The 24290-nt window shown below is 32.2% G+C and overlaps 2 protein-coding genes and 1 pseudogene across 2 annotated transcripts; 1 reads left to right on the top strand and 2 right to left on the bottom strand.

Annotated features, from left to right (window-relative positions):
* The first annotated feature begins 228 nt into the window (after window positions 1-228).
* On the top strand, window positions 229-640 carry LOC105261427 (histone H3-like). Its single transcript, XM_011296536.3, has one exon. It carries the CDS (start codon window positions 260-262, stop codon window positions 638-640), a length of 381 nt encoding a protein of 126 aa, XP_011294838.2. The 5' UTR covers window positions 229-259.
* A 6724-nt stretch (window positions 641-7364) lies between these two features.
* On the bottom strand, window positions 7365-7688 carry LOC101888445 (histone H4-like; annotated as a pseudogene).
* Window positions 7689-16224: 8536 nt separating this feature from the next.
* LOC101888272 (histone H4-like) lies at window positions 16225-16521 on the bottom strand. The gene has a single exon (XM_020038778.2). The coding sequence runs from the start codon at window positions 16519-16521 to the stop codon at window positions 16225-16227; it is 297 nt and encodes a 98-aa protein (XP_019894337.2).
* Between the last annotated feature and the right edge of the window lie 7769 nt (window positions 16522-24290).

Here is a 24290-nt window from a genome sequence, read left to right as displayed (position 1 = left end):
CAACTATTGAACACACAAGTAAAGTATGTACTGTTATATGTGTGTGTACATTTGCCGTTAGTATTGTATCTTCTCTTTTGTATGTGCGTGTACATTTGGTATACCGATAGGTAAGAATTCACTAATATATCAACCCCAAAAGTTAATGCTAACAGCACAATTTTCTATAAATACTCGCTTTAGTGGCGATGGTAACGTTATTACAGTGTTAATTGTTTGTGCGCATATCTCTAGTGAAGTGAAAAAATTCAAGTGAAAAATGGCTCGTACTAAGCAAACTGCCCGTAAATCGACCGGTGGAAAGGCTCCCCGTAAACAACTAGCTACCAAAGCTGCCCGTAAGAGAGCCCCAGCCACCGGCGGTGTTAAGAAGCCTCGTCGTTTTCGTCCTGGTACAGTTGCTTTGTGTGAAATCCGTCGTTACCAGAAGAGTACTGAATTGTTGATCCGCAAATTGCCCTTCCAGCGTTTGGTTCGTGAAATCGCTCAAGATTTCAAAACCGACTTGCGTTTCCAGAGCTCTGCTATTATGGCCTTGCAAGAAGCCAGCGAAGCCTACTTGGTTGATACTAACTTGTGCGCCACCCATGCTAAGCGTGTCACCATCATGCCTAAGGATATCCAATTGGCCTTTTCATGACCACAAATATTTTACAAAAAAAAAATATATTTTTTCACTCTATCTACAATTTTTAGTAATTTTTTGAAATAAATAAAAAGAATTTAGGACTTTGATTATTTTTCAACAATTATTAACATTTTTTAAAATAAAAATATATTTTTTGATGTTGCTTTTTTCGTTGATGATTTTTCGACACTATTTTTTTATTTTTTGATCTTGACTTCCATATTGATAATTTCTTTAATTTTTTATCATCGATTCTTTCTTTAATTTATTATCACTTTTGCACTCCCTTCCTAAAAACATACTATGACTCATAAAAACAACTACCACATACATTTTGCTAACGGGATTTCTTTGTCCATTTTGTTTTTTCCTGTTCCCGTTAAACAAAAATTCCTCTCTTCATAATTTTTGGCGCAAAATTTGTCTATTTCTCTCATTTTAGGCCCCTTCGATAATTTTTTTTTCTGTTGTGGACTATTCAATTTAGCGGGAAAAAAATCTCTGCCTTTAATTTCTACGAATTATTTCATGTGAGTTTTAAAAATTTCCAGTTAAAATACTGCCCCACCTATTTAATTGTTTTCAGTAATGATGTATGAAATATGTTCTTTTCCTTTCCAGCAAATTTTTTATTGTTTTTACGCATGTTAAAACATTTGAGCATGAATTTTCTCCGTATGGATTTAGAAAATTATTTTTGCCCGATGTATTTGAAGAAATTGGTAATAATTTATTATTTTTAGAAAGAAAGAAAGAAAATTTTTATCATTTGTGTTTTCAGTGCTTAAGTGAAGTGTTCAAATCTAAAATAAAGTGAAAAGTGCTAGTGTCTTAAAAAAACCACAAATTAAAGAGATAAAATTCTCGTTCTAAAAAAAACGGAGATAAAATTTTTGTTGTTTATTGTGGTTTTAACAATCTCAACAATCCCGTCGGCGACGTTGAATTTTAGCCGCTGGCATGTCTTCTGTTGAGGAGGAATTATTGTCTGCTGCAGGCAATTCAAAACAAAAGTACACTGTGGACGAGGTTATATTAAAAACACCCATTGAAGCAGATGAAAACACAAAATTATCCATATTAAAAGGAAGAAAGAGAAAGAGCAGCTACGAAGATACAATGACTGAAAATAAAATTGAGTCTCGCATACAAGCACTGGAAATCGAACCCAGCAGACTTACTAAACTACGAGAGCACTCTGCAAGGCAACTTACAGCAGCAGCTTCTAAAGAAAACAGCTACAAAAGAATTATACAAGACCTACAAAAACGTCTGGCTGTATATGAAGATGAAATTAGTACACCATATCTTGAATTAATGGACATTGAAGGTGGCACAATATCAGTCCAAAATTCACCAGAAGCAGAGATAAACGCAAGCCAAGCGTTATTAAAGACAGGCAAGACGCCAATACTGTCTGGGACATCAACGAGCAAAGATGATTGGGCTGCAGAATTAGCTGAAATCGAAAGCAGACATACAACAAACGAGGACTGCACTACAAAAACAACTTTAGGTGCAGATAACATAACAACGACAACCAACAAACCAGGCGCAGAAACTACTCATCCCCTGGCAGCAACAGCACAAAGAGGCAGAACAACCAATAAAAATAATAGAAAGAGTTAGAATTAACCACCCATAATATTATATGACTGTCAATTTCAAGAAATCGCAGGAATTTTGGACCTTTATATAGGACAATCGAACTTTGTTATAAAAATTATTAGGAAAACAGTATTTTCTATAAAAATAACAGGTTTAGATAAATTTGAAAAAAAAAAAATTAAACATTTACTTAAAGAGAGAAAATACAAATTTCACACACACACGCCTAAACAACTACTTCCATATTCGGTGATAACTGAAAGATTATCTCACATGTATACAATAGAAGAAGTGAAAGAATTTCTTGAAAATCTAAATTTTAAAATCATTATTCAAAAAATAGCGAAAATAGGCTCTGATTGTTAGACTAGAGCGGAGTACAGAAATTCAGAAGCTATACAAAGTTAATAGAATATTAGACTGTTGCGTAGCATTTAAAAAGGCAAAAGGAAGGGAATATATCCAATGTGTAAATTGCCAAAACCAGGGCATTTTGCGAGTAACCGTGGCATGATTTACAATTGTGTAAAATGCAGCGAGCAACATGGTGCGGGTAATTGCCTAATTTTATGCAAAGACTGTGAGGAAAGTGATACTGGGATTGGAGCAAAAATTGTGTAAATTGTAAGATGGAGGGACATGTTGCTAGTGCACGTGATTGCCCAACCAGAGTAGCCATTTTAAGGCAAGAAAGGAAAGAGGAGCAGCCAATAAAATTAGAACTGAAAAGATATTAGGAGCTAGGTATGGATCGTACGCAGCAGCTGCCAGTGAAAAACCCTGCCTAGGAACACAAGGCAACAGAGCGACCTGCATTTTTATCGATGTCTTTGGCAAATGAATGCAAAAATTCATTTGGCAAAAACATGACAGAATTATTAACTGATCTTGAAAATTATCAAAAACAATATCATGAAATTCAGACAGCAGAAGGAAAATCCACTGCTATACTGGGTCTCTTGATGTACATTAAGGGGTATAAATGTTGAAATGCATATTTCTCAGTGTGAATTCTATAGTGTCTCTTGAAAGAAGACATTACTCAAACAATTTCATTAAAAAACATAAGCCAGATATATTGTTACTGGCAGAACATAAAATGTCATATAGACATAAACTTCATCAACAATGTAGGGATTAAAAAAAGGAGCTGGAACAGCCATACTCATAAAAAGTTCATATAAATATGAAGAAATAACAATAAACACAGGCAACATCGAATTTGTGGTATCAAACTATAGAAGACAGAAGGCCTGCCCAAAATATTCATTTCTATGTATCTTGCTCCTAAAATTTCGAATTTAGGTGATCCTAAAAGATCCTCCAAAAAATCTAGTGGAATAGATGGGATCCCGGATATAGCCATAAAGAAAGCTGGAAGTGCAATATGCAATTTTCTAGCTATTCTTTTTAACCAGGCTTTTAATTTCGGTTACTTTTCAAACAAATGGAAGAAAGCTTTAGTAATACCAATTAAAAAAAACCAAATACAAATGGTAAATATTGTGAAGATTATAGACCCATATCTCTCCTGTCCCCATTTAGTAAACTTTTCAAATGTTTTCTTCTTGAAAAAATTAAACATACCATAGAAGAACACAAAATTCTAAGAGATTGCCAATTCGGCTTTAGACCACAGCATTCTACTTCACATGCCCTTGTAGCATTTACAAATTATGTTACAAATGGGTACAGGAGAAATATGGGTACTATGGCTTTAGCACTAGACCTTAAAAAAGCCTTTGATAAAGTATGGCAAAAAGGTATACTTTATAAGTTACAATCCTTTGGTTTTGACAGACAAATCTGTAGAATGGTGACAGACTTTCTAAAGGATAGGCAATTCAGAATTAAAGTCGGAGATAATGTATCTGAGCAAAACCCCGGTTCATTCAGGTGTCCCACAGGGATCACTTTTGGGCCCGGTGTTGCATAATATATTCATCAGTGATATTTCTGGGACACCTGAAGGAGGACTACTATTAACACATGCAGATGATGTCATTATAGCAATGAGCGGACGAATTGCGCATACTATTGAGCGGGAAATAAATAAATATCTAGAAAAGCTATGTGACTATTTTAAAAAATGGGAACTAAAATTAAACGTCCCAAAATGCCTTGCTGTTATATTGAGTGGTAAAGCAAGACAAATTTTCCCGAGTTTCAGAAGACACATACCCAGGGTAAAAATTTATGGTCAATTCATAGGGCACTCAGACAAAATTAAATATCTAGGGGTAATATTTAATAAAAACTTTGATTTCTGCAGTCCGCAGTCCTGGCTAAAGCCAAAAGAACCTATTTTATGTATCAAAAAATATTTAGAATTAAAGGAGGTCTTACCTCGGACATTAGATTATTAATGTACAAACAAATAATAAGGCCCACGATAGCGTATGCCTTTCCATCATGGGCTGATCTCTCCTCAGCTCAGATGGAAAGGATACGTAGATTCGAAAGGAAGGCTATATGTGCAGCTGTAGGCTTAAGAGCTGGTACAAATTGTCTGGGAGAAATTAGAAAGCTATCAAACAGAAACATTTATGACGCCATCAACTTTAGCAGAATAGATGTTTTTATGATGGATTTGGTTTTTAAGTTCTTTGAGAAATACAGAGATAGTGAAAATATGATAGTACAGAACTTCATTTACAATGTAGAAGATTTTGAAGTACTCTGCACTAGAAAGCATTTACCACCAATAGCATTAATTAAATTAAAAGAAGCAGGTATCTTTTACCAAAATTATTAATTTATTTTATTATCCCAGAAGGATATCAAGATTTGATCCCACTACTGACCCTATATAATATGGAGCAGTAATTTGTATATATTGTATATAGTTAGTTAAAAGTATTTAGAATAAGAAATTAGTATAAGTTTATTTATAAGATTAGTATATAAGAAATCTTTAAAAATGGCCTTTTTTAATTTTGTGGGCAAAAAACAACATATATGTGATGAAATTCAATTTAAAAAATAAATAATAATAACAATCCTTTGTTAACACCAAAATGTAACAGAAAAACAAATATGTAACTTTTTCGTAGATTCATGTGCACCAAGAATATGTGTAATTACTATCTAAAAATTACTTTAGTCATTTAAATGCAAAATGTAACCAAATAAATTAATAAATAAATGGCAAATTTAGAACCTGAAAAACCTGGCAATCTTTTATCATTTGTGTTTTTCAGTACTTAGGTGAAGTGTTCAAAACGAAAATAAAGTGAAAATTTCTGGTCGTGGTAAAGGTGGCAAAGTTAAGGGAAAGGCAAAGTCCCGTTCCAATTGTGATGGTCTTCAATTTCCCGTCGGTCGTATCCATCGTCTGTTGCGGAGAGGCAACTATGCTATTTAGCCGCTGTCATTGAATATTTGGCTGCTGAAGTCTTGGAATTGGCTGGCAATGCTGCCCGTCACAACAAGAAGACTCGCATCATTCCCCGTCACTTGCAATTGGCCATCCGTAACGACGAAGAATTCAACAAATTGCTGTCTGGCGTTACCATTGCCCAAGGTGGTGTATTGCCAAACATCCAAGCCGAAAAGAAAGCCTAAATTATCTCGAAAGGTATTATGGAACGAAGAAGAAGAATACAGACCATCGTATAATTCCATACTAAAATCAACCAATCTGTCCTTTTCAGGACGACAAAAAATATTTCAAAAGAGAAAGAATGCCCTCAAACTACATTTCTTTGAAAAAAATAATAATTCTCAATAATTTTCTATGACACGTTGGCAGAATAACTGTTTTTCGTTCTCAGTTGCATATTTGTGTTGTTGTTGTTGTCTCTTATGATTTCAGGAATAGAGCGAGAGAGAAATCGCGGCGTCACCAAATACTACGAAGAAGAAGCACGTGGCAGTTGGTTTTGGCTCGCAGTAATTTTATGTGAAAAAATCGCACCCCGGCGCATTCTTCGGGAAGGCATAAAGTAGATGATTTGCAAGGGAATTTTGGCGGCAGAATAGTCTTGTGGTGGAAATATGATGATTAGCAAGGGAATTTTGGCGGCAGAATAGTGTTGTGGTGGAAATAAATCAACGCATGCATGAAAATAAAAGTACGTTGTGGTGCTATGATGCTATATAGCACAAAAAATAGAATATAAGTAACATAATGAAATTAAAATTAACGAAAATAATTACAAAGAAAAATAAAATAACGTAAATCAATAATTAAATTAAAATAAAATAAGAAAATTAAAAAAAAGGCAAATATTAATGAAAATTTAAAGAAATTTGTATGAAAATATTTGCAAAAAAAATTAAAGGAATTTAGAATAATAAATAGATTTTATGAAAATGAAGATAACATTAAATAAAAGGAAATAGTGATTTTTAAAAAATAATCTAATGAAAGATTAAATTCAAATTAATTGAAAATTGAATAAGAGCATTTAACATAAATAAAATAAAATTCATGTAATGAAGAATGTTTAAATAAAATTCAATTTTTAAAAAAATGTTCGGTAAAATTTTAAAGGAAATGATTGGTGAATAATTTACAATTTTTAATGAAATTTTTTGAAATAAAATTAATCAACGATCTATTTAATAAATACTTTCAACGATTTTAAAATAAATTTTGGAAAAAGTTCATTTAAAAAAAGTCCAAAATCACAACGAAATTCCTTTATTGCCACAGCATGGTTGTTCTTTACTAATATCGACTAAATAATACTAATACATACATACGTAAAGCGACGCTATGTTATACTCATATTATACGAAAGAGAAGAAGAGCAACTAAATGTGTTTAGCGATGTGAGTTGCCGACGGCATGTTTATGATCGGGAATAAAATACGAGACCTCGGTAAAACAATGTTTCGGTGAAAATATTCTTGAGAAAATTGAAACGAGAAAGTATTTATATTTTTTTCTTTGATTTTTATACATTTTTCACGAATTTGAGAAAAAAAAATACGAGAAAGCTGAAAACGAAATTTATTAAAAATTTTAAAATTCCTTTATTTCCTAAGATAAGTGTTTATTATTTCCTTTATTTTAATTTAAAAAATAGATTTCAACAAGATAGTATCTCTTTTTTGATATATTTTGTGGTCCTGAAAAGGACCGTTTGTTTTGTTGGAAAAAAAAAGATTTCTCCAAATTGCGTCAAGAATTTGTTAGACCGCCGAAACCGTACAAGGTACGGCCTTGTCTCTTCAAAGCATATATGACATCCATAGCGGTGACGGTTTTACGCTTAGCATGTTCGGTGTAGGTGACAGCATCACGAATAACATTTTCCAAAAATACCTTCAGAACACCACGAGTTTCTTCGTAAATCAGGCCAGAGATACGTTTTACACCGCCACGACGAGCCAAACGTCTAATAGCTGGAGCACTTTCCTGTGACGTTTAGCGCCACCTTTTCCCAAGCCTTTACCACCCTTACCACGACCAGTCATTTTTTCACTTTAGTTTATTTCACTTTTCACTTCACGAACTGTTTGAGCACTAATGTTTTTTCCGGATTCAAGATTTCAAGATTTATTTTATTTACCCAATTCATTTGTTTTACAATGTTTTCCTTAACTGTAATTACATAAGCATAGGTTTTTTTCTTACAGTGTAATACTTTTTTAAGGAATATTTCATTTAATTATATTAATTAATCAGGTAGGCCAGCCCCATTTCCAATTTTTGATTTATTTTGACTTTGTCATTTTTTGTTTATAAAGATAACAAGAAAAAGGGTAGAAAAAACTTGTTTTGCATTTCAATCTTATATACTAAAAATAAAAAACTATGCTACTTAAAACTACTATTTACATATGTACAATATTTGATTTTCCTTATTCAAATTGTTCAGTGCTATACACAGTATTTTCTATATTAAGTCTCATCTATCAATGTCTTCTATTTTAAAATAATATTTTCCTTCTTCATTAAATATTAGGTTTTTGTTATTTAAATGAATTAAGCACATGGGTGATAAATGCCCATCATTTTCCAGATATCTATTAAATATTTCCTTTATTACTCTATTTTACTCTATTTTTTATAATAGATTTTTCATGTGTTTGGCACCTATCTAACATTTTTAGTGCAGATTCCATCATGATTTTGTCTATTCTTTTTGTTTTACTGGCTTTATGTAATTCCCTTCTAGAGTGTGCCCTGGAACTGCCATCTTGTAATTGTTTTGTTTTCATATTAAGGCAATATGCCAACATTCTTCTTTCAAAGATACTGATTTTCTCCATTTTGGTTGACGATATGTCAAACCAAATAGTAAAAGCATAAGATAATATTGGTCGAAGTAGTTGATATGGCAACTTAAACCTCGTTTTTTATTTAATTGCATTTCTTAGGATATATTCTATATGATTTCTAAATGAATATTTTCATCTAAGATAACTCCTAAATATTTTAATTCATTAACAGTTTCAATTGCTATATTATTGATCTTCACCACTGCACTATATTTTTTTTACGTTTATTTTGGCATTAACTCTAATTTTAAAGCTATTGAATTGAAATTTGGTTTGTATACATTGTTTATGCCCCCAAGATGCCCTACGAATTTTCATATGGTTTGGGGCGATACTTCATATAGATGCTATATAGCCGATCTGGCCGATTTGGCCCAACTTTTTTGTTTATGAAGCTATTGAAGTGAAATTTGATTTGTATTCTTTTTTCATGCCCCCAAGATTACCTACTAATTTTCATATGATTTGGGGCACTATTTCATATAGCTGCTATATAGCCGATCTGGCCGATTTGACCCAACTTTTTTGTTTATGAAGCTATTGAAGTAAAATTTGTTTTGTATTCATTTTTTATTCTCCCAAGATGATTTGGGGAAACACACTGCTCATTCATTACTATAATTATACTTTTGCTAAGCCATTTTGAATGTTTAGTTTTAAATCGCTCTAGTTTACGGTTGCACTTTGGCAAATGCTTTTTTTATATAATTAACAAAATTAACTTGTTCTGATATCAAACGCATTTGATCTTCATTTAAACTGATATTATTGATATTCTGTAACACATATTTCACAAGTGCGTCTTCTGAGCGATTGTTGCTGCTCCAAATTTCAATAAGCGCTGCATGGGCAAACACATATTTATCTGCAAAACACTTGTTGGCACAAAATAGAGCAAAAAAGGCTAGTTACTCATTAATTAACACACTTTTGTTAATAACTTGGCATTTATATCTTTTTGCAATGCTTTGCCATTCACGAGTTATACTCCACGGAACACAACCACAATTTATAGATTTTGTATAAAGTTATACATAAACAAAACATTTCACAGTATTACAACAACAGACAGTTATGACAAAAAGGGCATCTCGTCTCAATTTTACATACCTGCACTAACGTTTTCCATAATTACACATTTTATTTTTTTTTTTTTCAATTTTGTTAAATCACAATCACTTGATATTAGCTGATCTTTACCGCCAGTTGTGGCAAAACAAAGTGTCTTTCAAACAGCTGACTTTAAAAGCTCGTCAGCAAAAAAGGGTTGTCACCCGCATTGATATTAAATATTTTTTTCTAATATGGGTATCTACATTTAGGAAATCAGTTAAATTTCAAAATATGAAACCAAAATTACAATACAATACCGGTACAATACCGACCCTAAAACTGAGCCTTGTGGAACTCCTGCTTTAATGTTATATTTAATGAATCTACTTTCCTCTATTTCTACTGAAAATGTTATTTAATGTAGATAATTTTTAATTAATTGTATAATTTGATTTTCAAACCCGTATGTTTCCTCCATTTTTTATTATACCTGCTTGCCATACAGTATCAAACGCCTTTCAAAATCTAAGCTTACCGCCATTGTAGCACTCCTATTATTAAATCCTGCCGATACTTTATTGGCAAGAGCCATGAGGGCATGAGTTATTGACAATCCCTTCCTAAATCCAAATTGAAAATCTTTTAATGTATTACTATCATCTATATGATTTTCTATCAATTTTAGTATAAATATTTTAGGATTTTTCCTACGTTAGATAAGAGCGATATTGGCTTGTAATTTTTTTTGGCGAGGTTGGGTCTTTTCTAGGTTTTAAAATGTTTTGGCATGTTTCCATTTTTTGGGGAAGTATCCTATATTTATGCAATGATTAAATATCATTCAATATGAACCCAAAGCCTACTACTTATCCTCTTTAGGATGAAATTAGGAATCCTGTCCTCTCCACAGTTTTTTTTTTATTATTTAGTTTTGACAAGACATTGCCTACATCCTCAGCTTTAATTAATTTTACCCTTCTTTCATTACGGGTTCCATCCGCAGTGTTTTGGCTGTCAAAATTTATGATGGGTATTTGCTGTTCCTTGACAATTTGGCTATGAGGTAGGTTATATATTTTAGAATATTCCTTAGCTATTATTTCTGCCTTATCTTTATTGCTACAAATAATTTCATTATTCACATTTTTGAGATCTGTAATTTTCCTCCTTTCTATATTGCAATATTTTTTTAATTATTTGTACACATTTCCATTACATTTGATTTGTCTTAGTTTATTGGTATAATAACTTTCTCGAAAAATTTTATTTTTTCATGTATTAATTTGTCCATTCTCTGTATTATGGCACAAAGGGTAATATAGGTGTCTTGATCTAGAAATCTATGCCTCCTTCGCCTTAAATTTTTCTTTCGATTAATTAAATGTAGTATATCTTGAGGGAGCTCTGCTAGCACTCCGTATTTTGGTTTAAATTTTTTCATACTTTTTTCCATTGATTCATTTATTATCTCTGTCAGTATCTCAATTTCCTTATCTATTTCTTCAACAGTCGTATTTCTATTGGTTGGTAGAGATAGTCTATGTTGTTGATTATTTAGATATCTATTAGAAATATTTCTGTTAAAGCTTTTAAAATCGTAAATTTCTTTTTGTATTCTTCTTCCTATTCTATTGGTTATTATTTCCATAATTATGGCTTCATGATCTGACTCATAATCCAATGTTTGGACGCATCTGGATGGGTCAGATGAGCATATGCCTACATTGTTAGTTGTTATGAATATGTCAATAAACGATTTTGAATTGAAATAACAAGTAGTTGGCTCGATTGATGGTCTAATTATTAAATTTGGAGAGGTATCAATCCATTCCCCTAATATATTTCCACTAATATTAGTGGTATTACCTCCCCATAAGGAATTCTTAGCATTAAGGTCAGCTCCAATGACTGCCTCCTTGCTTCCAATGAATGATTATTAAATAGATTATCTGTTGGTTTTTTATATAAAGACATAATAATCATGTCATTGTAAGCGTTATTTAGTTTTATGACTGTAGCTTCTATTTCACCTAGATCGGCCGCTACTCGTCCTGCCTTTTTCCAATCTATTACTAAAATTGCTGTTCCACCCCCTCGGTCACAACTCCTATCTTGGCGAAATGTTATATAATGTTTCATATCAAATTTATTCCTATCAGACAATTTGTGCTCAGCTATTAGTAATATGTCTGAATTGTTCTTTTTAATAAATAATTCCAGATAATGTCTCTAGTGACGTGAGACTACTGAATTGACATTAATAAATATAAATGTTAATTTAGTCATTTAGTCTTAATTCTAGTAGTAGCCCTAGTATTGCCTGGGCCTTTTCTTCATCTGTTTTTAGCTGACTATGCGTCTTTGAATATTATTGTATTTTTCTAAGCGTTGTTAGCATATATTTACCTATTAAATTTATACAGTCTTTATTGAATATTTCAAAGGCATTTCCATTTTTTTGGTGCTTTGTTATTCACAAATGATTGCTGTCATGCTTTAACTACATTGGAGTAAGAGAAATTAGAGTTTACAAATAAGGTCTTATGCTTATTAATTTGAATATTTTCATTCTTCTGGAAAAGTCTTTCTAATAATTTTAGCCTATTAAGGCATTTTTTGTAGCTTGACAAATGGCCTTCTACATCACAGTTACAGCAATATACAGGCAATCCTATACTTCTCTTTACTTGCCCTGTTATTGGGTTTGTTACAACTATTTCTTCGTTATTCTTTTTTTTGGAGGAATCGGGCTATTACCTGGCCCGTGTTCCGAATCTCGGCATTTTACACACCTGTTATTGGGTTTGTTACAACTATTTCTTCGTTATTCTTTTTTTGGAGGAATCGGGCTATTACCTGGCCCGTGTTCCGAATTTCGGCATTTTACACACCTATAGGGCATACTGCAATTACCTGTAGCATTTCCATGTTTTTGGCAATTTTTGCACATTATAAATCCTTCTCTTTTGTAATTTTGCATTTTAATGCCTTCATTAAGCATAAATTGTTGTCTTCTAAATGCCTTAATATCTGAGTCATGTGATAATTTGAAAATCCATTTATTACTAAATAATGATAAATTGTAGTTTCAACAAAAATATGATCTCTTTTGAAATGTTTTTTGTGGCCCTGAAGAGGGCCTTTTAAGGTAGTATTTCGACGCAAAATGTGGATTCCGTGGATCAAGTTTTTCTTATGAAAAATTCTGAAAAGATGGATTCAGAAATGTCAAGTGAGGCATCTGAGACTGCTTCAGCAATACGCAGGCACAGAAAGAAACGTAGTAGCAGCAATTCTGGCGCCGTTTCGCCCTATGAAAGTATAAAATTGGAAGCTACTTTTAATGAGATCCAAAAAGGTCTTGGACGAATTGAGCAGTTGGAGAAAACTATTCAACAACAAGCAACTGAAATTACCTTACTCAAAAATAAAGGCAATGTAAGGAAGGTGCGGAAGGCACTTCTAAACAAAGTGACTGGGCTACCGGGGCAGCCGAAGAGCTCGGTATGGATGTAGCGAGTGATGGTGTTGCACTGCCGACAGCACCCAACGGGGGACACAGTGAAGTCAACCCTAATAGTGTGGATGATATCAACGGACCTTGGTAAACAGTTGTGCCGAAGAAATCCAAAGGAAATGTGAAGAATAAGGATGCAGCAACGCTAAAACCCATACAGTAGAAGACGGCAGCTAAGGAGGCCAGCAATATTTATAAGGATAATGGTTGTGGTGACAAAGTTTTAATGCAAGCATTTACAATTTATGATGTTAGAGTTCGTGAAGTTACGGGCATTCTGCAGCAACCTCTCCCCTCAGGTGACTTTATCATAAAACTTATTAGGAAGGGTGTTATTTCTGTCAAGGTTAGGGGACTGAATAACTATAATTCAGCCAAAAGCCTCTTTTTGGGTGCGGGGTACAAATTTCATACCCACACCCCCAAACCTCTATTACCATATTTATTGGTAATAGAAGGTCTCCCCGACGAATACAGTGTAGATGAAATTAAAAATTTATTTTCAACTCTCGATTTCACCGTAAAAATTGCTAGCCTAGTTAACATTTCATTTAAAAAATCAAAAAACACGGACATAGAAAAGATGTATAAATTAAAAGATGAACTCTAGCAAATGTTCGGCGGTGATCACAAAGGGTAAGCCTGGTACAACATACCCAAATTTCCGCTCGTATTTCCCGGTATTAAAAATTGGTTCAGAATTAATTAGTCTGTCTCACATCGTGAAATATTTAGGTTTTATAATTGACTCTAAATATAGTTTCAATAGACACATAGATTATATTCTGGGAAAGGCAAAACGGATATATTTTACCTACCAACAGATATATTTTACCTACCATATATTATGAGAATAAGGGGTTATATCCCAAGAGCTTAAATAGATTTTATATCGCCAAATAATAAGGCCGATATTAACATACGCCTTTCCAATTTTGTTTGGGATTTCTTCCCACCAGATGGAACGGCTACGTACGTGGGAGCGTCGTGTTCTTAGAACATGTCTAGGTCTAAGCAAAGGCTTTATGGTGAATGGGTTTTACAGATCAACATCTTGTAGGACCATATATGACAAGACTGGTTTTGACAGAATTGATCTCTTCATGATAAAAGGGGCCGAAAAATTTGTTGAGAAAAGCGTGTTGTTTGAGAATGAGATTGTTGCAGAGGCTCTCAGATACTCCTTTGATGCCCAATCGATAATGTCAAAAAAACATTTGCCACCAGCTGCTATTCCTCTCTTAAAAAATGAGGGTTTAGTATATATAGATAATCGTCTATTATTTTATCATAGGCGATACAACTCGTATGATACTGCTGACGTAGTGTATAACACTGCCCAGTGATACATACGAGTTGTATTTCGTCATTATTGTACATATGTAAATAGTAGTTTAAAGTCATAGTTTTAGCCCTAGTTAGTAAGTTTTAGCATAAGTTAATTTATAGATCGCTCATTTTTAATAATTGATTTTTTTATAGCAAATAACTTTTGATTTCTTTTTCGTAATATTTATATGTCTGACTTCTGCTGTCAAGTATTGTCTTGCGGTAATTAATATAAACAAAAAAAAATGTTGTATGTAGCGAAAAGCTATATGATCCTTGTAATAATATAACAGTAAGCCATCCGGTATAGATGTAAGAACGAATTTCAATAAATATGGCCATGGGCAAAAAGGCAAAAGGCAATTTTTTTTATCATTCGTGTTTTTCAGTGCTTAAGTGAAGTGTTCAAAACTAAAATAAAGTGAAAATTTCTGGTCGTAGTAAAGGTGGCAAAGTTAAGGGAAAGGCACAGTCCCGTTCCAATCGTGCTGGTTGTTGTTGTTGTCTCTTATGATTTCAGGAATAGAGCGAGAGAGAAATCGCGGCGTCACCAAATACTACGAAGAAGAAGCACGTGGCAGTTGGTTTTGGCTCGCAGTAATTTTATGTGAAAAAATCGCACCCCGGCGCATTCTTCGGGAAGGCATAAAGTAGATGATTTGCAAGGGAATTTTGGCGGCAGAATAGTCTTGTGGTGGAAATATGATGATTAGCAAGGGAATTTTGGCGGCAGAATAGCGTTGTGGTGGAAATAAATCGACGCATGCATGAAAATAAAAATTACATTTTTAACACAAAAAATAGAATAAAAGTAACATAATGAAATTAAAATTAACGAAAATAATTACAAAGAAAAATAAAATAACATAAAATAATATTTAAATTAAAATAAAATAAGAAAATTTTTAAAAATTAAGGCATATATTAGTGAAAATTTAAATAAATTTATATGAAAATATTTGCAAATAAATTAAAGGAATTTAGAATAATAAATAGATTTTATGAAAATTAAGAATGCTTTTGACGAAATCGAAAATTTTTAAATTAATAATAAGGAAATAAACAAAATAATATTAAATAAAAGGAAATAGTGATTTTTAAAAAATAGCCTAATAAAAAATTAAATACAAATTAATTGAAAATTGAATAAGAGAATTTAACATAAATAAAATAAAATTCATTTAATGAAGAATTTTTAAATAAAATTCAATTTTTAAATAAATTTTCGGTAAAATTGTAAAGGAAATTATTAGTGAATAATTTACAATTTTTAATGAAATTTTTTGAAATAAAATGAATCCACGGTCTACTTAATAAATATATTCAACGATTTTAACTTAAATTTTGGAAAAAATTCGTTTGAAAAAAAGTCCAAAATCACAAGGAAATTCCTTTATTGCCACAGCATGGTTGTTCTTTAGTAATATCGACTAAATAATACCAATACATAGATAAAGCGACGCTATATAATACTCATATTATACGAAAAAGAAGAAGAAGAAACGCAACTAAATTGTTTATGATCGGGAATAAAATACGAGACCTCCAATGTTTTCGGTGAAAGTATTCTTGAGAAAATTGAAACGAGTAAGTATTTATATTTTTTCTTTCTTTGATTTTTATACATTGTTTACGAATTGTGAGAAAAAATATACGAGAAAACTGAAAACGAAATTTAATAAAAATTTTAAAATTTGTTTATTTCCTAAGATAAGTGTTTATTTTTTTCTTTGTTTTAATTAAAAAAATAGATTTCAACAAGATTTTATCTCTTTTTTTGATATATTTTGTGGTCCTGAAACGGACAGATTGTTTTGTTGTAAATAACAGATTTCTCCAAATTGCGTCAAGAATTTGTTTAACCGCCGAAACCTTGTCTCTTAAAAGCATAAACGACATCCATAGCGGTGACGGTTTTACGCTTAGCATATTCGGTGTAGGTGACAGCATCACGAATAACGTTTTCCAAAAACATCTTCAGAACACCACGAGTTTCTTCGTAAATCAGGCCAGAGATACGTTTTACACCTCCACGACGAGCCAAACATCTAATAGCTGGCTTGGTAATACCTTGGATGTTACCACGGAGCACTTTCCTGTGACGTGTAGCGCCACCTTTTCCCAAGCCTTTACCACCTTTAATACGACCAGTCATTTTTTTTACTTTACTTTATTTTACTTTTCACTTCACGAACTGTTTGAGCACTAATGTTTTTCCGGATGATTCCGCTCGTATTTATACAAAATTTGAGGCTATCTCCAACTATTGAACACACAAGTAAAGTATGTACAGTTATATGTGTATGTGTACATTTGCCGTTAGTATTGTATGTTCTCTTTTGTGTGATAGGTAAGAACTCACTAACATATCAACCCCAAAAGTTGATGCTAACATCACAATTTTCCATAAATACTACAAACTGTAATAATAACAACACCGACGTTTACATCGAAGTGAAATGCAAAAGAAAAACAAACCTACTACACCAATAGTGGACCAATTGATTGAACTTAATAAAAAATATGAAGGTGTTCTTAACGAAAACCCTAAATTAAAAGAAGAAAACGAAGAATTTAAGAAAACTATCCAATAACTTGCTAATAAAATTGCCACAGGCAGTGTTAACTTGGATGTCCATATCCCCAAAGAATGGACAAATATAAATGACAACGACAATATTTGTACCACTGCAGCCGTAGACCTCATGGTAGCTGTCGAGTACGAGTGTGAAGATGACATATCCGCAATGCCGGTGGTCAATAATAGCAGCTAAGGGACTTCCCAGCAACTGGACATGCAAGATAACAGCGGAAAGACAGCAATTACAAGAACAACTAAACCAAAAGGTAATTCAAGCCCTCCTATTATTAAAATCTATAATGTTAACGTTAGAGACTTTACAATTAAATTAAAAAAACTTGCTAAATCACAATGTATTCACAATTAACTGAGTAAAAATGAAGAACATCTGAAAGTCAGATAATATCTAGAAAATATGACAATTTCTTTTTTACATACACCATCAAAGAAGAGAAGCCTCACACACTGATTGTTAAGGGAGTCTCAGATACCTATGATAAGCCTGATCTTAAAAATTTTATTGAGGATACAGGAATAAATTTAAAAAATTTTAAAATAGTCAAGCTACAAAGAACAAAATGAATTGTGCAATTTTCCAATGATTCTGACATAAAATCCTTTTCTTGACTTAGATTCATTCTAAATAATGGCGTTAGCATTGACAAATATAAGAGTGTGGATCTTCCACAGTGTAAAAATTGCCAAAGACATGGCCATATCTCTATCAATTGTAGGATGTTTCCAAATTGCGTAAAATGTGCTAGTCGACATGAACGTGGAAAGTGTCACATACCGTCCAAAGACCAAAATACTGAGGAAACAATAACAACTGACGCAAATATAGGTAAAAAAATTAAGACAAAGGGAATCCCGGTTAAATGCGTTAAATTCAAAGTTACAAAAAATGTCCAAAACGGCTTGAAATATTAGAAAGAATGGACCAAACGAAAGCGGCTGCAAAAGCCAACACAAATAACAATGTAGCTAATAAGCCAAATATTACTTATCCTAAATTTCTATTGCTATGAAAATCCCCCCAACAAAAAGTGCTATTGACAACAAAAAAGGGCAAACTACCCTTTTATTAAACAGGCCATGGGAGCCTTTGATAATGACTGCCAAAGACTTTTAGGCAAACATTTTATAACCGGCATGAAAAAAGTGACTTTGCAGTAAGTTATAAAGAACTGAAAACTGACCAAGAAAAATCTGAGGCGGGCAAACAATGTTTTTATCTCAGTGACATATTACTAAAAAAAAAGATCTAGATAAGTTATCTGACATAATAGGTCCTAACGAAGCAATAAAGGTGCTGACCTAAATGCAAAACACCCGCTTTTGGGGAGGCCACCAGACAAATGCTAATGGTCGAATATTAAATGACTGGGTTCTTTCTACCTCAAATATAGAAATGAAAAAAAAAAGAAGTATCAAGCAGGGTAACACCGACGACGGATTCTTTTATAGACGTTTTCTTGATAACGAATCACCCGCGAAGGGCGATTACTGGGCTTGAGACGGGTGATTGTAACTCTGTTCATATAGCTGTTTTTCTTGATATATTATTAAATAATATAGGCAATGAAGAACCGGAGAAAATATTTGATTTCAAAAGCATGAATATTCGTCAATTTAATAATGAATTAGGAGCAAAATTAGCACAAATATGCCTTCCTAAGGACAGAAATGCAACACTTAGTGAAATAGATTCCACTATTGAAAATATGACTGTTGCTTTTAACACGGCTATGGAAAATAATATTAAACAACATTATCGGAAAAAAAGTCTTCTCCCGGACCTACCACCTGTCAAATTTATTGGCGCAAAAGAAGAATCTAAGAAGGAGAAGAAATAGAATTGTTAATTCTAATGAAACATATCATTAGGATCACAAATTAGAATTTTGGATAGGCTAATTAAACAACAAATTTCTTGTTTTGAAGAACAGTATTATACCAGATATCTAAATAGCATACCAGCTAATGAAAACATGTTTCAACCAACAAAAGCTTTTTGTGGATTAGGCCCAAAAACAGAAATAGACTGCCTCATTGATGAGCTAGCAGAGGAAATTGGAGGAAAATTTTCTAATGGAAACTCATTATCCTCAAGCAATAGAACATCTTTCAGTGAACAGCCATTAGTTCAATTTTGCCCTGAACTATTAGCTGATGGTAGTAACACATCAGCCTCTACCACGAATAATGAGCAATTCGTTACAACTAGTCAAGTAGGTGCAATAATAAAAACCCTTAATAATAAGAAAAGCTTCGGAAATGACGGCGTTCGTAATTATGTTCTTAAACGAACAAATATTGCCATTGCCAACCATTGTTTAAATATTGGCTATTATCCAAAGAAGTGGAAAATAGCAAAAATTATACCTGTACTTAAACCAGGTAAAGATCCCACAAATCCGAACAGCTACAGGCCTATCTCACTCTTATCATCATTTGGAAAGCTTTTTTAAATAATTTTGTTACAAAAAATAAGTGACCAAATAAAAGATAACAATATTCTGAAAGACAATCAATAAGGTTTTAGAAAAGGTACATCGACCACACATTGCCTAATGACATTGATAGACAAGATAAATAGAGGTCGAAACAAACGAAAAGCCACCATAGCAGTCAGCTTGGATTTTTTCCAAAGCTTTCGATGTATTAAGAAGGGCTGATATATAAAATGAATAATAAATACAATATTAACCCCAATATTACCCGAATTGTCAAAAACTACCTTCAAAATAGAAGTTACTGTGTCACCACTGATGGCCATAATTCTGAAAAAAAAAAAAAAAACACATTAAAACCAGGGGTCCCACAGGGATCAGTGCTGGGCCCTGTTCTTTTCAACCTATTCCTCGCTGATATCAAACAGCCAACTAGAGAGGTCATGGCCTCAATCTTTGCAGACGATATAATAGTAGCAGCAACACATCATAGGGCAAAATCAGCTGAAAAATTAATAACAAAATATCTGCAAGATTTGAAGCAATACTTCGATATGTGAAAATTAACCCTTAACATAGATAAATGCCGATCAATTATATTTAAGGGGAAGCCGGGATCAGTATGCAGAAATGCGAGGAAATTCATTCCTGCAGTCAAAACAGGGAATAGTGTTATTCATAATACTAACATAATAAAAAATCTTGGAGTAATACTTCAGTCAGATATGCAATTCACAAGACATATTGATTATGTACTTAGCAAAGGTAAGGCCGTATATGCCAAACTGCGAAGTATGATAGGTAAGAGGGATGGTCTAACGCAGAATGTAAAGCTTATTTTGTACAAACAACTTGTAAGACCAGCTATGTCAAATGCATTCCCCATTTGGTTCACAATATCGGCACATCAAATGTAAAGAATTAGAATACTAGAGAGGAAAATGCTAAAACACAGCCTTGGACTTAGAACACCAATAAATGAATTTGGTAGACTAAGAAGTCCTAAAAACTTATTACTTTATGAAAAAAGTAAAATTGACAGAATTGAAAGATATATGGTCAATATAGCGTTGAAATACCTGGAGAAGTGCACAATCCATAGTAATCAAAACATATTTAACTGTAGTGTAACAAGCAATGAGCTGAACACCATCATGGTAAACGGTACCCTCTATGAGCTTTCTAACACTATACAATGATGGCAAAAATTCAATAATGAGGGCAAATTTGTATTCTACCATAGAAGATATGGATCATATAATTTTCATTTTATTTCATTTTTTTTTTTATTCTCTTGACCAATAATAATAAATAATAAATAAATTTAATATAAAAAAATAGTAATAAAAACAATAAATATTATTATGATTATTATTCATAATATAATTTTATATACATATAAATTCAATGGAGTATAATTTTATAATATTACATTTTATGTTAAAAAAATGTAAACACTTATATTGCAAACTAATTCTTTACACATGGAATGCATTAAATTAACTGAGACTTACATTATTCTGTTTTGTTATGTTATTGTTTTGTTTGTTATTGAGTTTTTAAGGGCAATGCCCATTAGTTGTAAGTAGTATAAGTTAATTGACAATCTCGTTTTTATTCCCTTTTTTTCGAACTTAAAAATGTTAAAAAAACTCTACATATTTACATACATAAAAGTTGGCTGGCCTTGCCTAATTTAATCAAAACACAATTATAAATCTCTGGAAAAACAAATAAAATTTGTGTTAGAGTAAGTTTAATTTAATGTAATGAATTTTGGGAAATAAAATTGAAATTGCGATGGCAACGTTATTACAGTGTTAACAGTGTTTGTGTGCATATCTCTAGTGAAGTGAAAATGGCTCGTACTAAGCAAACTGCCGTAAATCGACCGGTGGAAAGATATTTGTCCACTCAATCTATAGTTTTTAGTACTTTTTTGAAATAAAAAAAACAAACAAAGGGGATTTTATTATTTTTCAACAACTATTAAGATTTTTTAAAATAAGATTTTTTTAAGCTTGCTTTTTCCCTTGATTATTTTTGTACACATTATTTTTTTAAGTTTTTTGATTTTGAATTATTTGATTGAATATTTTAATTTTTTCTTAATTTTATTTAAATTATTTCAATTATCTATACTGATATTTTCTTGTAATTTTAAAATTATAATCATTTTGATACTCCCTCCTAGAAAAAAACATTATAACTCAAGGAACAACCACCACATACATTTTGCTAATGGGATTTTTTTTGTCCATTTTGTTTTTTTCCTTTTCCCTTTAAAAATTATCTACCTTTAATTTCTTTGAGTTATTTCATGTGAATTTTAAAAACTACCAGTTAAAATGTACCAGCTTTTTTCATATATGTCTCCCTTAAGAATGATGTATGAAATATGTTTTTTCCTTTTTCAACAAAATTTTTAAATGGTTTATACGCATTTCAAGAAATTTGAATATGAATTTTCTTCGTATGGAATTACACAATTATTTTTCCCCGATGTATTTAAAGAATTTGGTAACGATTTATTATTTTCAAAAATTGAAGAAGAAAATAATTTCCAAGTGTTTAAGTGTTCTATTTGCCTGTAAAGAGGAATTTCTTTTTGGGAATATTTCTTCAAGAAAAATAAAACAATTTTAAGAAAATCACGTAGAAAAAGGCTTTTCATACGATTTTAGATACAAATTGTGTTTAATTTCATAAAATATACTGCTAATTGAAAAAAAAAACATAACCGTTTGTCACAGAATGCCTGTACAATGGTAGTATGAAGTATTTGGGGGATGTTGTAACTTTTCCCCGTAAAATACGACTTTTTGTGAAGAATGTTATATTTTGATGTAAATATAAAATATAAAATTTCTGAAAAGTTTTTAAGAATTTTTTATAAACCTTATTAAGATTTGATTTGGTTACACCTTTATTTTTGGCTGCGTCGGCATATAGAAGATGGAAGAAGACGACGATGGAAATGAAGTGGTATGTGTCGATCAAGTTATATTGGCACGAAGCAAAGATGCGTAAGAGGAGGAAGCAGAATTATGATGATGAGTCATCATATAAAATTATGAAGCTTGACGCCAGGTTGAGTGAAATCCAAAAAAATAAAATTGGAACAAAGTGAGCAGCATAATATAACTTTAATAGAAGAAATCACTCGTCTCAAAAACCTTCAAAACGTCTGCTAACTGAAGCAGCGAAAAAAACCAGCTACAAGAGAATTATTATTGACTTTCAAAAACAGCAAAGTACAAAAAAATATTGAAGCTGTTCCATCGAATGTCATAGATGGAGACAATATAATGATGGATACTGTGTATCCAAATACCACCGAAAAAAACAATAATTCTTCAGCGGCAAATAACAGAAAACAGGAATAAACAACAACAAATCCAGCGATAGCAAAAAATACCAGCAATAATGAATCATCAGTAGCAGCCGCAGTAATATCAATCCCCAATGCCGCCAAAGGGAAGAGTAAGATCCTACCAGCCATAACAGTATATGAAGTTGTGTATACAGGTATAATAGACAGCAATATAGGAAATAACAACTATAGCATCAAAGTTGTTCGAAGCACAATTATGTTAGAATTATTGGTTTAGAGAATTTTCAAAAAATTAATTCATTACTTAAAGAAAGAGGATATAAATACCTCACACACCCCAAAACAATTATTGCCCTATTCAGTAATTAAGTAATTCAGTAGGTTGCCTAAAGAAGCTTGTAAAGAAGAAATCATAGATTTTTTGTAAAATTAAAATTTCAGTATAAAAGTATAAGATTTAGTAAATATTACTGAAACTAAATGGATTCTTAAATTAGATAGATCATGTGATAAAATTGACTTTATAAAACCAAAACAAAAAATGAATATGCAATATCTTTTTTAGCAGGGCTACTGGTAGCGACATTGTTAGATGCTTTAACTGTCAACGAATTGGACCTATGAAGCCAATTGTGGCATGCCTTATCGTTGCGAAAATCACGAACATGGTAATTGTTTAGTTGAAAATGTCCCAAATGCTTAAACATCGGAAACTGATGTACCAAGACCACCCTTAAAGTACATTATTCGCAATCAAGTAGGCCATGCAGCTAATTCTCGCGATTGGCCAAAGAAGAAATGAAAAAATTGCAATTAATTCTGCAAATTCAGACAGAATTTCTACTGCTAATAATTTTTTAACATATGCTAATATAGGATACCCCAAATATACCTACAAATAGTTCAAATAAAATTATAAATAATAATGTTGCCACTAAGGTCCCTGCAACATTACCTATTTCAATGGCTGATGAATGTGGGACAACTTTTGGTAGAAACCTCACAGATCTTATGAAAGATCTTGGACAATTTAAAGATAGATATTAGGAAATAAAAAAGAACAGAAGGTGATCCCACTGCCTTTCTAAAACTCCCGATGCATTTGCAATTTTACAAATGTTGAAGTGCATATTTCTCAATCGCAATTCGATGGTGCCTTTAGTTAAAAGACATTACATTAAGTAATTTATTCAAACTTATAAGTCTGATGTTCTCCTTTTAGCAATACTTAACTGACAAAGAGGCACAGATTTGGTATTGAGGGATATGCACTTTATAAACAGTGCACAGTAGGTAGATCAGGTGGAGGCACGGAAATCCTAGTTTAAGAGGAATATAAGACAGAATTTTTAGAAATAGACATAGGTAATATTGAGTCTTGTGGCATACAACTTTATAAAGCTGATGGGACATTCATTATATTAATGTCAACGTATTTGCCCCCTAAAGATGATTTTTACCCCTCTAGTCTAGATGAAATTGCTATCCTGGGCGCAGCCAATGACAATAAATGGCTGTGACCTGAATACAAAACATCGAGACTGGGGTGGGAATAT

This window comes from Musca domestica, unplaced genomic scaffold (genome assembly GCF_030504385.1).
Source record: "Musca domestica strain aabys unplaced genomic scaffold, Musca_domestica.polishedcontigs.V.1.1 5, whole genome shotgun sequence".
NCBI classification, from domain to species: Eukaryota; Metazoa; Arthropoda; class Insecta; order Diptera; family Muscidae; genus Musca; species Musca domestica.
Note: the sequence above shows the minus strand (reverse complement) of the source record. Positions and strands in the feature narration are given on the sequence as shown.

Excerpts from the sequence above, each read along its gene's own strand:
- LOC101888272 (XM_020038778.2), bottom strand. The coding sequence starts at position 16,521 with ATGACTGGTCGTATTAAAGGTGGTAAAGGCTTGGGAAAAGGTGGCGCT.
- LOC105261427 (XM_011296536.3), top strand. The coding sequence starts at position 260 with ATGGCTCGTACTAAGCAAACTGCCCGTAAATCGACCGGTGGAAAGGCT.